Source organism: Anomalospiza imberbis, chromosome 7 (genome assembly GCF_031753505.1).
Source record: "Anomalospiza imberbis isolate Cuckoo-Finch-1a 21T00152 chromosome 7, ASM3175350v1, whole genome shotgun sequence".
Taxonomy (NCBI): Eukaryota; Metazoa; Chordata; class Aves; order Passeriformes; family Viduidae; genus Anomalospiza; species Anomalospiza imberbis.
The window spans coordinates 6421623-6435594 of record NC_089687.1 but is presented as its reverse complement, the minus strand read 5'-3'; the positions used below and the strand labels follow the sequence as shown (position 1 = coordinate 6435594).

Here is a 13972-nt window from a genome sequence, read left to right as displayed (position 1 = left end):
GAAGTACTTCCTCGTCATGCTGTTTCCTTTCCCAAACAATGTAAAAAATGGCCTTTTCAAGCAAACATCTAGAGGTGGTCACTTTGTACATTGTCCAACTGGAGCACAACCATGGTAAGATAAACCATTCACTTGCATGAATGGCTCCATGTTATTACTGCCACTTCCTTTTTATTTTCATGGTGATTTTGTTTTGATTTATGTATATGCATAGAAGTTCAAGCCCCTGTATAATGATCGTGTCATAAAACTGGCCAAGAAAGCAGTAAGTGACTCCCCCTGCCCTCAGTGTACATTTGCTGGGGCAGCCTCCCTACACCCCTCAGCTTTCCACATGCTCCTCTAATGTGGGCTTGGTACCACCTGATCAGACAGAGTAAAAACACACCTACAAATAATGGATTACCACACAAATAATGGGTTACAATGGCATTTTACCCCACTGCTTTAGGTGCTCTGACTTTACATCTAAACAGCATTTCAGAAGAAGCAAAAGTAAGTTTGAGGATATGTTCTGTTCTTGGTTTAGCCTTGCATTATCCAAAGGATTTCTAACTAATCTCAGGCACTCAAAATGTGTGCATTAGAGTATTAGGTGAATATCCATGCTTTAGTCCAGCATTGCTGTTGGCACATTGCAAAAATCATAGCAAAATACTTAATGCCTGAATTCAGTGGAAAAAGTTTTTGTAAATACATAATAAATCTTTTCAACTACCACATAACATTTTAAACTGGTTTGTAACCAATACGCAGTGATTTGTAACCAAACTCACATTTGTTCTCTGTTCTGTGTCTTGAGTTGCATATTTAAAGTTACTTGGACACAGCTATTATTTTATGACTTCAAGAAAGTGCTGAGACTATGCATTGTGTATATCTTGAAGAATGTTATGATTATTCTGTATGCTAGAGAGGAGTAATTTGAAAAAAGACTTGGAAAGTCCCTTTGAAAACTTTGGCAAATTCTTGGTCTGTGTGGACTTGTCCAGTGTATAAATCACAGAATTAGGTTCATTCGCCTTTGTCGCTGAATTTACACTTTGAGAAACACATTTACCTGGACCACTTTTGCTTCACAAAGATGTAAAAATCACAGCCTCAACAAAAAATCAGCCTAAAGGTGATTTTGTTTTGAAATGCACTAAATTAATATTTTTTACCAACATGGTATATATGGAATAGCTCAGTGGATTTGAGAGAAATTTACCTTATTTTCTCCAACTTACTCATAGGCAAAAAGACAGAACTGGATTCATGATTTCTTGCTATGTTTTCTCATGACAACTTCATCCAATTAGCAAATATTTGCTCTGTAAATAGTACAAATATATATTATATTCATATTTATAGGTATATAAAGTTATTTAGAAATAAATGTATGTGGATTTTGACTCATTTTTCTTCCTGAAGCAAAACCCCAAAGAACTTGCCATCCTTTTAAAGACAGTCTTCTGTCCATAGGTTCATTAGTTCTACTGAGAACAATGGCAGTTTTATAAAAATCATCCCTCTGGGGCATGGGTTTAAGTTTTTTAAAATTTTACTAATTAATTTTCTACACAAATTCTTTCTGTTGTTTGTTTAGTGTCCTTTTAGTGGTCTTTGGCAGTAACATGACTGCCGAGTTTATTCGCACTTGCACCCTCTTTCCTGTTAACTCTGCTTGAGGTAGCAGTTGGTTGACTGAAGCATAATGGGAATAATCTAAGTTAATGCTGGGGGCTCTAAACATTTCCTCAACAAATAAGCAGCAGTGTGTTGATAGCCTGTAAGTATTTTATAAGTGCAATTAAATCACAGTGATTGATTGGGCTGGGGTGAAAATCAGAATCATTTAGAACAGCAAATTCTTCACAGGGAAACCCTCATAAATTAAGAAAACACACAAACGAACAACAAAAATAAACCATTTAAGGAGTTCCACTCCTATACCATGTTTTCCTCATTTCTCAGCCCTGTTTAGGAGGAAAAACTTGATCAAAGTGAGACCTTTTGTTTCTTGAGAATGCATTTTTTCTGCTGTTAATTTATGTTGAGTGAAAACACACATTAGGGTTAACTGATCTAAAAGTTTAGTTGCTAACAGTGGGGGAGGAAATTGGTGTCCTTTTCATTTTATCTCACTTTTCTCTCCCTTTGCCCGGCTCCAGGTTACAAAATCTTGCACTTTTGTAGTACTTGTTGGATTCCTCATAGAACGCATTCACTTCACTAAATTGCTGGAAAATTACTTATTTTCTGCCAGGTTTTGTGCTTGTTCAGCACTGAATCAGCTCAACACAGAATCAGATGATTACTACTGTCATTGCAAGGGAAGGAGTGCAGGATGCAGCCAAGGCTGCAGCCTCCTGACTGGAGAGAAGTTAAAAACAGAAAGGTCATGTATTTATGAAAATATCTAATATGAAACATGGAGTTTAATGTATAGTTTATCATAGTGGTACTGGCTCCACAAAATCACTGGGGTGCTGTGCCTGTGAAAAATTTGGTAATACCCCTGCAATATCTATATTGCCTGTTTCAGTTCTGTCTGAGTAGTAGATATTAATTTTTTTAAACTTTTTTTAACTTTTAAGTTGTTTTTAATGTTTTTTATATGTAAGTAACAGTTTTGTTTGTTTTGTTAATGTAAGTACAAATACACTCAATGGCTCTGTTCTCTTGGGTGTCCATTACTTCTGAATGCACTCTACTAATGTGAAGACATGACTAACTAGACAATTAAGATTTCAGCACTAATTCTTGGTATTCCTATAGTCTGGCTGATTCCTACGAAAAATATTTCAAGAATTGGCACACATTCTGTGTTTTTAAAAGGAATGTGAAGATTTTAATACTGCTTTAAGAAAATCTGGATGTAGACAGGATAGTGAAAGTTCCATAGAGGAAAACCACTTATCTCCCTTTAGAGCAGATACACTTTATTAGAATAACTTTATTTGTAGTCAGAAACGGCTTTGATTCAGCTACATTTGATTAGTATTAACTTGTGAAACTAAATTTACAACCACAGCAAAGGCAGAAGAAATGTAGAATTGACTTTGTACACATGGCATAAAGGTTAGGCACTTGCAGTAATCTGAGTTTGACTCCTGAGGCTGTAAACTTTAGCAATTGCTTAAACACAGTTGTTTTCATTTGTAGATATTTTGCCTCAAAAAGTTCTCTAAGGGACAGTTTAAGTAATTTTAAACATAATGTTAACTGGAGCAATTGTATTCCAGTGGAAAAAACGTATGACATGGAACTCAGAGGTGTCAACTGCATAATCAGTACATACTGAAACTAATTTTCCTGCTTCTCACAAGATTTTCTAAGACATTATTGTGTATTTAGAATTGTAAATAAAAGCACTGAGAAAAATTCAACCAGAAATGAAAATACCACTCAAATAATTTTTTTTAATATACTTTTATTTTACCTTGAACAAAAAATTTTGCAAACCATCAATTACTGAGAATGGAGGGGAAAATCCTAGCATGTAACAGAGGAGGCTTTGGTTATAAGTGCCATTTCTACAGCAGAGTTAAGCTATTGTAAACCAAACATTTTGTAGTAAGGTAAAAATATTCAGGCAAACTTTTAAGAATAACAGCAACACCAAAACATTTACATATAAACAACAGAGAAATATTTTCTAAACTTTTAACAGTCACCTTTCTACAACCCAAAGTGTTTAGTTCACATATCTATACATACAGTCACTAAAACTTTTGTGAACCAACCACTTGTCCACAGGACCTGCCTAGACAGTTTGTCATCAATACGAAAGGTTTTTTTATATAAATAAGTCAATTAAACTTCACAGAGACTAAAAGAAACAATATAAAATTCCAGCTGTAAATAAATCTGTACATTATGGTCAGTCTTATTTGTCTGAAATCTTGCGCAGCTTTAAAGTGTCTCTTTATAAAATGATGGCAAGGAGCAGCGTTAGCTGGAATGGAAACTCGAAGACTCTGACTCTGTAGAAACAGAAGAATGTCCTGCACGTTTGCCTTTTGAAAGAATCTTGAGGCTTGATCCTCTGCTAACTGATGTCAAGGCATTTTGAGCTGATGTTTTGAACTTGGCACCCAAGAAGGCATACAGAATTGGATTCAGGCAGCAGTGGAAGAATGCCAGGGCTTCTGTAATGGAGATCCATTTGTGCACTATGGTCTCCAAGCTGCAGCGGTGTCTGATGACTCCCAGCAAGATGAAGGTGTCAATGCTGATGCCAATATAATATGGCAGCCAGCAGGCAAAGAAGGCAAGGATGAGGATAACTGTGGTCTTCAAGGCTTTGCGCTTCTGGTGGCCTTTGGAGTGTGACAGCTTGGATATGATAATACAGTAGCAAGTCAGAATTATTAGACCAGGCAAGACAAGTCCTACCAAGATATGCTGGAATCTGAAGGAGATCAGCCAGTTTTCATGAGGGTACATGCGATCACAGAGATACTTTCCTTCTACTTCACTGGTACTGGCGAAGATTAAATCGGGCACTGTCAGAAGCAAAGCTGGCAGCCACACACCTACATACACCACCTTCTCAGCCAACAGCTTCCGGGGGCGCTGGCTGTTGGTGGCGTGGACTATTGCCAGGTACCGATCTAAACTTATGAAGGCCAAAATCAAGACACTGCTATAGAGGTTGACTGTGTAAATGACATGAACTGCCTTGCACAGAACATTCCCGAAGTACCAGCTTATGGCTGCATCCACAGACCAGAATGGCAAGGTGATGACAAAAAGGAGGTCAGCCACAGAGAGGTGCAGTCTGTATTTATCAGTCATGCTTCTTTGTTTCTTCTGGTAGCCCATAACAATAATAACCAATCCATTGCCAATTATTCCGGTTAGGAAAATGATGGAGTAGATTGTTGGCAAGAAGATCCGGTTAAAATCGGCATTCTCATGTTGAAAGCATGGCTCTTTGTAGTCTCCATAGTCACCCGAACCAATCTCATCTGTGCCATTTTCAGAAAGTTCAATTAATAACCCAGATGACAGCTAAAAAGAAAGGAGGAAAATTAAATTAGATATTACCTTCTCTGCAAAAACTTATTCTATATGACAGTATGTGAAGAGTTGCTTGAACAGTCTCCACTGTCACAAATGGTCAAACATTTTGAAAACCAGATGGGAAAATACAATGTTTACATATACATATATGAAATACACAGCAAATAAGTTTAAAAACTTCCTTTGTCTTTCTCTGAGGAGGAGATCTTGCTAAGGGCAGGGCATGAAGGAGGAAAGAAAGATAATGGCTACTCCCAGAAATATCGTTGGTTCTGGACACTTTAGTGCTCTTATCAGATGGACACTGCAAATGGGAAAACCCAGAAAGTGCCAGATGCGAGAGGTCTGTCCACACAGAGCATGACCTATCACATTTAACTTCTGCAACAGAGGGCTATAAAAAATTACTTAGAAATGCTGCTGCTCCAAAGTCCCGTCTCATTAAGAGGATGGGGTCAAGGAGAAATAGAGAAGGTACCCTCGGCTGATGTAATAAAGGATAAATAATAGCATGAATTCCCTGCTGAGAAGCAATTGACAGCTCCACACTCTCAGACAAGGAGAAAAACCCCAAAGCCCATAAAGAAAGAAAGAAAGAAAGAGAGAGATGACCTTAATCAGGGGAACTCAAAGCCCGTGAAGGGTCACCACGATGGGCCACGTTCCCTCCCTTTGTTCCCCACCCTCTGCGGTTGCGGGGCCGGGGCTGAGCGCGGCCGGCGCGGGACTGCAGAGGACGAACCAAGTGAGCATAGCGGTGGAAAAAGGAAGCGAAATTTGGTGAGGGCATGAAAGCGCGTCAGCAAACCACCAACGGTTTTGGCCACGGCGCTAAAAGCAAAGCTGGCGGGAGAGTGCCATCTGCCTATGTGCAATTCCTCAGGTTTTCAGATTTTTTGTTGTCGTGCCCTGTGTCTCACAGACCCCCGAGCTCCGCGCAGGGCGCGCCCGAGAGACACGCAGCGCTTCACACGCGGAGGCACCGGCTCCACGCGGGCATTAACTGAGGCCCTAAAGTTGGAACTTGGCAGAAATCTCCCTTTTGCTCCTAACTGCGCTCCAAACCGAGGCAGAGGAGCTGCCCCCGGAAGAGTGGGATGCCGCCTCGTTTCGCCCGGGGAGCGGGCGGGACGGCCGGGCGCTGCCGCCGCTCCCAGTGCCGCCGGCAGCCCGAGGTCTGGGCGCGCACCGGGGCAAAGGGATGCCATTCCCTGGAGTCAGACCGCTCCAAACTTCCTCGCCTCTTCCCCTCTCATCATTCCCGTAGCGCTAATTGCTCTGCCGGCGTTTTTCAGTCCACAAAGGTACCACATGTCACTTGAACTGACGGCCGCGCAGCAGAGCCCCAGAGAAGGAGCGGAGTCCTGCAGCTGGAATTTGCAGTGGCTGCAGCTGTGCCAAGGTCCGAAGCGCTGCAGGCAGCGGCAGCAGGGGCCGGGGCTCCGAGGGGAGCCCTGCCCGTTCGCGCCCCGCGGACCCCTCCGCTGTCCCGACCCCCGCCGCCCGCAGCCTCCGCCGAGGGCAGCTTTGTTTGCAAACAGCGCGCACATGGGCAGCCGGCCGCGCTCCCGGCACTTACATCCAGGCTGTCGAGGCTGCTGTCCATGCTCAGAGCCATCAGACGGCTCCGCGCTCTCAGGCTGTTGCTCCGCCGCAGCCGCGCCTCTCGCAGTGACACCACTTGCCGCTGCTCCAAACACGCTCGGCTCTTGTGGCGGGACGCGTCTCTTTATAAAGTCCCGGGCTGCCCCCCCGCCCCCGGGGCAGCCGCGTCTGGCTCCACCCCGGCAATGTCGCCGCGCTCTCGGGCTCCGGGCGGGCGCCTCGGGCCGCTCTTTGTCTGCCGCCCCGGGCATGGGAATTGCACTTGCCCGGCGCGCCCGCGGGGGCCACGCTCCTCACGGGGGCATTTGCCCCCTTCTGATTGATGTGTTCATACAAGCGGGCTTTTGAATTTCCCCTCAAGAACATTCTTTGAAGTGTGTTGCAGAGCCCTGGGTTGCCATGGGTACCCAGGCGGGCTCCGAATGAAGTCACCGGTCCAGGAGTCGTGTGGAGGAGGAAGAGCAGGGGTCCTGTATACCATTCAAGATACTGGCAACTCTGTCCTAAAAGTTGTCTCTTCCCCCCTGCTGTTGAACGGCAGGAAGCAAGGGCTGGTCCCTATTGAGGGATAAGAGGTTCTACAAACTTTGCAGGGGCTGCAACGTGAGTGGGCTGCCCGTTGCCCTCAGAACTCCTCTGGCACCTGTGGCTTTGGGTGAGAAGTCAGATGTTGATCGTTTCATGTAGCTGGATGATATTAAAAAAAACCCAACAAACAAACAAAACCCCGAAAAAACAACCAAACAACCAACCAGCCAACCAAAAAACCAACAACAACCCCCCCATACACAAAAAACCCCCCACCAAACTCAACCCCCCCTACATACACAAAACCCAAAAAATCCAAAAAACCGAAAAACCACAACAAATAACCCCCCAAACCCTGAAATTATAAATGTAGAATATACATAAGTAATCATAGGATATGTTTGCAAGAGAAAATCAACCCAAATATAGAGACAAACAAAACAGAATAATTGATTTCCTCTACAGTTATCTCTGGGGTCTCAGTACTGTTAATATTAATGCAGGCAAATTAATTTGCAGAAAATATTTTGATTAGCACAGTGTCATGTGTGTGTCCCTCCTCAACTTCACAACTCACAACAAAAAGTTATAGTGAGTAACTGTATTGGGAATAATTCATTCAGTTATATAGATTTACTCCTTACACTTGATTTTTGTAGTGGAAGGAAAAAGGGAGAGAATATTCTTTATGTAATAACAACGTTCTCAAATTACCCCGGTAGCCTCAAGGAATGATAAAAGTGGAAGTTTGACCAAAATTTTGTTCTGAAATGCCCCTATGATCAGTTTACATGCTCTGAGTTAGTTAAAACACCAGTTTCAAATGCAAATATTATCTTCAAGTATTTGACAAGAGTTACTATCTTACTCGTCCTCTATCAGCTCTAGAACTCTTTCTCACACCCTACAGTGAGTATGAATTTGGTTATGATTAATAACCAAATAATATTTATCTTTAAAAATATGGTATGTAAGGTATGACCTATAATGTGACTGTGTAGTTTCACTGCACTGTAATTTGATAGTAATTCATATTTTGTTAGTAGGTCCAGAATATCACATATAAATTGCATTAAAAAGCAATCTGTAATTGGTGATAATTCAGGAATTACCAGTCTTCAGAAAATTCAGTATCTACGTTGTGTTTATATCCAGAAAAATCTGAGGGATACCAGGCTAGAATTCTATAGAAATAAACTATCTTCTCCTGAGTCTCCATAATTAGATACTAACCCTAAGCTTATGATACCATAAATCTTCTTTAAGAACAAATGTGACAAAATTGTAATTACTGCTATTAATTCCTTATTTTCCATAAACTCCGTGATACATTCACTACTTTTTAGGTGCACAAATAGGAAAACGCATTGCCCAAATCATCACAGAATGTGCAGCACAACATTAGATGACCAGGCAGATAAATGAGCAGATGAGGGATTTTTGTATACAAATGAGTAGGATCATGTCTAAATAATCATCTCTCACTCTTTCAGTTACAGGGGATGCCAGCTCATAGCACCATCAATTGCCATGCAGTTTTCAGCAGGGGTATGGTTCTGGAAAGCCTCTCCAGCCTGCTAAACATGCAGACCTGTGAACCAGATTTTCAGAAATACACATATTGAACAGGTTCTAAAAAATTAATCAGGACACAGAACTGCTCACAGGGGAGGTGAGCTTTAAGGAAAAAATTGGTTTCTGCCTTTCCAGAAAATCATATGGGTGGCAGATGTGATTTTTGGAGAAGTATTCTCATCTTGGAGGGGCATAGATGATTAAACAATGCTCCTTCTCTAAGTGTGCAGTGCAGGACATTAAAATATGCTTATAGTGCAGGTGAGTTGTGGCAATGGCTGCAGATGAGCAAAAGATTCATGATTATATTATAATATAATAAAACATAGTATAAGTATGTGAGGTCTAGAGCTGTTTGACAAGTTTGAGAGTTGCTCTTCATTGGAGTGGATAGCATGGAGTGCATTGACATGTGGGGAGGGATGCACAGAACTGTGAGTTTAGTTACAGCCCAAGCCGACAAATGATCCCACAGTTCAATTTTAATGTACAGACAGACCTGTAACAGCAAAATATATGATGTAGAAATGAATTATGTTAATTAGTGAGATATAGGAAAATCACTCAGTTATTTGTGTTCATAGATTGCCTAAGAAATTCGGAGCTGAGGAATGGTTCACTGCATTAGCCCTGAAGCATGGTTGTGCTGAGTGAAAGGAAATTTGGGGTTGATACCGATCTGATGAGATGTCACTGAGGCTTGTTTGGATGAAGGTCCTCTAAAACTGTCATTCACACTGCTGCTTTGTTATCTATGATCTCTTTTGTTTCCCCTATCAGAAAATCCATGTGAAAACTTCCTTTGTTGCCCAGAGGACCATCCAGGGCAAGTTAATGATTTCCAAAGTGATAAAAGAGGGGAGCTGTTTCTGCAGAGCATGTAATTCTGAGACAGCTACAAATCTTCTTGAGACAGAGCTAGCAAATAACAATTTCCAAGCTTATGTTTTGCATTACATGTTTTCCTGGTCACAGAATTACTGTGAAAATCAGACCCTTCCTAACCCAGGTAGTACATGTTTTTATTACTGAAGGCACACCTTCTAAGAGTCAAAATCCTACATGGTCTTGCACTGTTAGAGTAAGAGTACAATTTCTCAGGTTGTTGATCATTAACTATTTTCTTCTAAAAAGAGACATAAGTGATGGTCATGTAAGAGCAAAATAGTTACTAACAAACCTTTCTAATGGTAAAAATACTCTTTTGATTCAGCATCCACCGCAGTAGAAAAATAAATTGCATTTTATTTAGCCATGACCCTATGTTAAATGATTTACTTGATCTGAAGGCATCACAAATGCCTTTAACAAAGTAAACTTTTAGCTAATAAAACTTTGATGGACCATTTCCTGTGGGCAACACCTAATACAAAGGAGGTACGATCCTTGGATTATGGAATATATGATCATTCCATGTTTGCATGTATTATTACATGATTGCCATGTATTACAGTGGTTTATTAATAAATTGTTTGTTATTTTTGTAGCATTAATGGAACTATACTTTCAGGACACATAGAAGACCATATCATAAAAACACATAACCAGCAATATGGCTGGAATAACTGTACTATGTAGTAGGAAGAGAATATATTTCAAATATTCACTGATTTTCTCTGTGCATGTCAATTCCTGTACTGGAAGGCTTCTGACAGTAGTGTCATCTGAAAAATTAACAGAAAATGTGCTCAAGAGTTGCAAGACATCAACTTTGAGTAGTGGATTTTTCTACTCTAAAATTATTCCAGGGAACCGATGCTGTGGATTTGCCACTAGATGAAAAGCAGTTTCCTGATAAAACTCAGAGGTTTATTACAATACGCTGGATTGACTTCATGACAAATGGGTCTTCAAGTGGCCTGAAGTTGTATACATAGAGAGGAAAAGGATATACTCTCCCTTTTCCATCTGATCTTTCTGTTGAAGTGGGAAAGGTATCAATCTTACGCCTGTTAGAATGGTTACAAGCGGTTTGCTGGGGTTGGGTTTCAGTTAATGGCTTTCTTTGCTCTTGGTTCTCAAAGCTCCCTTTCTCCATTTCTTCCTGCCTGTGCTGCAGTGGAAAAAGCCTACCAACTGTTACCCTGATCCTGGAAGGAAAGTGCCCCATTTATGGGCAGGGTGCCACCTACACTTACTAATTTGAAAGCACGAAGACTAAATAAAACCTGTGAAGGAGCAGGACATATCTTTCAATTAGTAACATGTTGCATGGCCACAGAAAATGCCCCTGTATGAAAGGAATGATACTTGAATATCAGAACAAAATTATACAAAACCCCTTAACATCAGTATAAGGCAACAAATTGTTATCAGCACAAACCCCAGATTTCTCTCTGTTTCCTTGCTTTTAACAAGGACAATTTATATTGTTTCCTTTAAGTATTGCCACAAGGCCAATATGTCTAAAGTCAGCACAGAAAAGTCAGCAGAAAAAGAAAGAAGTGCTATCCTCTAAAAAGCATCATAGTAACTCCTGTGTTCTAATCCCACCTCCATCTGTGGCCTGCAGCAAATCACTTAACCCTCTGACTGTGTTCAGCCAACTGTAAAATGGGGATAACAATACCTACTTACCTACCTCAGAGGAGACTTGTAGGGATTAATTGGTTGATGTTTGCAAGGCACTTTGAAGACAGAAAGTGCTTAATTTAGAGCCTGTTGAAATTATTGGTGACACTGATCAGCTAGAATTCAAAGGGGACCAAACTCATTAAGGTTCTGATCTTCCTCCATTTGGCGGTGTTTATGGGTTAGCAAATCTCACTGCATTCGGACAGTTTATTGTTTGTTTGGAAGCAGAGTAGACTAAAAAGATGCTTTGAACAACTTTGTTAATCCTTTTAAAAAACATGTCATCATTTGCATATCACTGAGGCTGAAGGGTTTATCTTTGATGATTCTATAGCAGAACACTTCTGGAGACATGTCGAAGTGGCTTTTTTCCCCCAGAACTGTGGTCAGATCAAAATTATGAAAACAAAGTAAAGCCTCCCTAATTATATATAAGTAGTTTCTTTCCTATAACCAGGCAATATTTTGGCTTTCAGGGCGTTTAGATAGATTTCTGTTTAGCTGTGAGATGTGTTTCTTATAATGTTCTTTTCTGCTGTAAAGTTCCATTAGAAACTTGCTCCATTTCAGTTTGGATTACTAAGGATAGGATTTGTTTCTGGGGATCCATGCTAAGAGAATACTATATCTTAAGAGCATATCAATAAATTAGAAAACATGTTCAGCAATTCATGCATACATGAATATTTGCCAAATGTCCTGATTTCTTGTAGATAGCTTCAGAAAGTTGTATCTGAGACTGGCCATTGCTGCTCCTGCCTGTGAAAACAGGACTCAGCTACTTGGAAACTAATAAACGGAGCAGGGCCCTGAGCAACCTGGTCTGGCTTGGAATCCACAGGTCCTTCCAACCTGAATTATTCTATGATTGAAAATGCCTCCATCAGACCATGTCCTCATGCCTCTGCTACTAGCAGTGCTCAGAGTTATCTGCATCAAAACAAATCCCTTTATGTTTAATTACGCCAAACCCATTTGCTCTACACAATGGAAATGACATTTTGATGTTGAGTTTCCGCCCTGACAGTTTTTGATCAATCTTTTGTTGAAATGGTGTCTGTGGAATTGCGTGCTTGGGATGTAGTAAAGTATGCTAGCATGTGCCATGTTTTCTTTATAATTTTCACACATTTCTTCTACTTCTTTTCTTTGGATGCCATAGTAGGCATTTATTTTCCACACATTGTTAGCTTCTGAACTTGTTGAAATAATTTACTTTCCTCATTTGCCCACTTGTCTACAAAGTGGCGCTGAAAGCAGAGCAGGAGCAACCACTCTTCCTGTTTAGCTCAGTTTGGCATCTGAAGCTCACAACTGTTTTAGTTTTATTGCATCAGCTTTGAAGTAAAGTCTGTACATGTGGGTGCTGAATGTCAGCTCAGATGCTTGTTTTGGAATCCAGCATTTCTCCTGGTTCAGCAAGTAGGAAGGTTACTCAAATTTAGTAATGAGCATTCCCATAGTTTCTTTCTTTTGGATCTCTCCTCCCACTGTTCCCCTGAAAATTCGCTTTAGAATTCCAAAATTCCAAACAATTTTTTTCTTAGTATTAGAAACAAGGTTTGCCATATGTAATTGAGACATGTGCAAGAGTGAGACTGAGCTTACCTTTTTGAGTCAGTCCTTCCTCCTTAGGTAAAATTAGCAATAGCTCAGTAATTGGGATGTCTGTTGAAACATGACCAAACATTTCTAAAACAATCAAAAAATCTCCATTAGATGATGACAAATTTTTGGTCCTAATGCCAAGCCCTCTATATACAGTACTTGGCGAAATACCATGAGTTAACACCCATATGCAGCCTGTTCTATCCATTTATTTATAGCCAAATACAAGGATGCAGATGGAGAGCTGTAGGAATATTTATGGTAGGTGCATTCCTTTCTCTGTTCGTTAATTGCCAGTGAAATGAGTAGGATATTACGCACTCCTTATTTTGAGCTGATTTATCATGAATAGTGATATTTCCTCTTGCTGGTCTGAAAATTTAGTAGGTAGGATTTGAGGCCTAAACTTTGTAAATAATCACTAAAATCACATAGTAGGATTTCTCTTCAATCATGAGGTGACCAACCTTTTGAAAGGAAGAGAACTGCTTAAAGAAATTTTTGGCATGTTGAACCTCTTTTTCTGGTTTAATGGAGAGGTAAATCCAATTTTCAGGATATCTCTTACCTCTTACAAAAAGAGTCACATGACACAAAGACCTTATCTCTTACAACTGAACTTGCTAAACTTTCATCTTGCTGGTTTAGATTAATTTTTAAGAAGTGGAACAGGCAATTTTAGACAAACTTTTTGCTGAACCAGGCATCATCTACATGATTTCCATAATGGCTGGAACAAAGACTGTACAAACATCATGGTGTGTACTCTGGATGATTCTACAGAAAAGTGACAGCATGCTAGTGCCCGATCCAGGTCAGATCCATAGGGAATTGGGAGTTCAGCAACAAAATGAGGAACTGTGGAGCCCTCACCTCTACAGGAGGAGTTGAGGCAGAATCCTTAAGGAGCATGGAGAATAGAAGATGAGCACCCTAGAAAATAAAGGGCATAAAAAAATCATTTCCTGGCTTTTCCCTTTGCACAAGGAGAACTGCATTTGGCTTGTATGTGGACCTTAAGGTGAAATAGCTCTGCTCCTCCCTGCCAAGGAGAGGAGAAGTCTCTATCTGA

At 40.6% G+C, this 13972-nt stretch overlaps 1 protein-coding gene and 1 long non-coding RNA gene across 7 annotated transcripts in view; one reads left to right on the top strand and one right to left on the bottom strand.

Annotated features, from left to right (window-relative positions):
* Positions 1-13972, top strand: part of LOC137476831 (uncharacterized) — a 106159-nt gene that overhangs the window by 37702 nt on the left and 54485 nt on the right. The gene's annotated exons all lie outside the window — the stretch shown is intronic.
* CXCR4 (C-X-C motif chemokine receptor 4) lies at positions 3399-6731 on the bottom strand. The gene is made up of 2 exons (XM_068195175.1): positions 6590-6731; positions 3399-4998 (listed from the first exon to the last, which is right to left on the bottom strand). Exons 1-2 carry the CDS (start codon positions 6626-6628, stop codon positions 3937-3939), a joined length of 1101 nt encoding a protein of 366 aa, XP_068051276.1. The 5' UTR covers positions 6629-6731; the 3' UTR covers positions 3399-3936.

Coding starts and splice junctions, on each gene's coding strand:
- CXCR4 (XM_068195175.1), bottom strand. CDS start 6,628: ATGGCTCTGAGCATGGACAGCAGCCTCGACAGCCTGGAT. Junction 4,999..6,589: donor GCAGCCTCGACAGCCTGGAT/GTAAGTGCCGGG, acceptor CTTTCTTTTTAG/CTGTCATCTGGGTTATTAAT.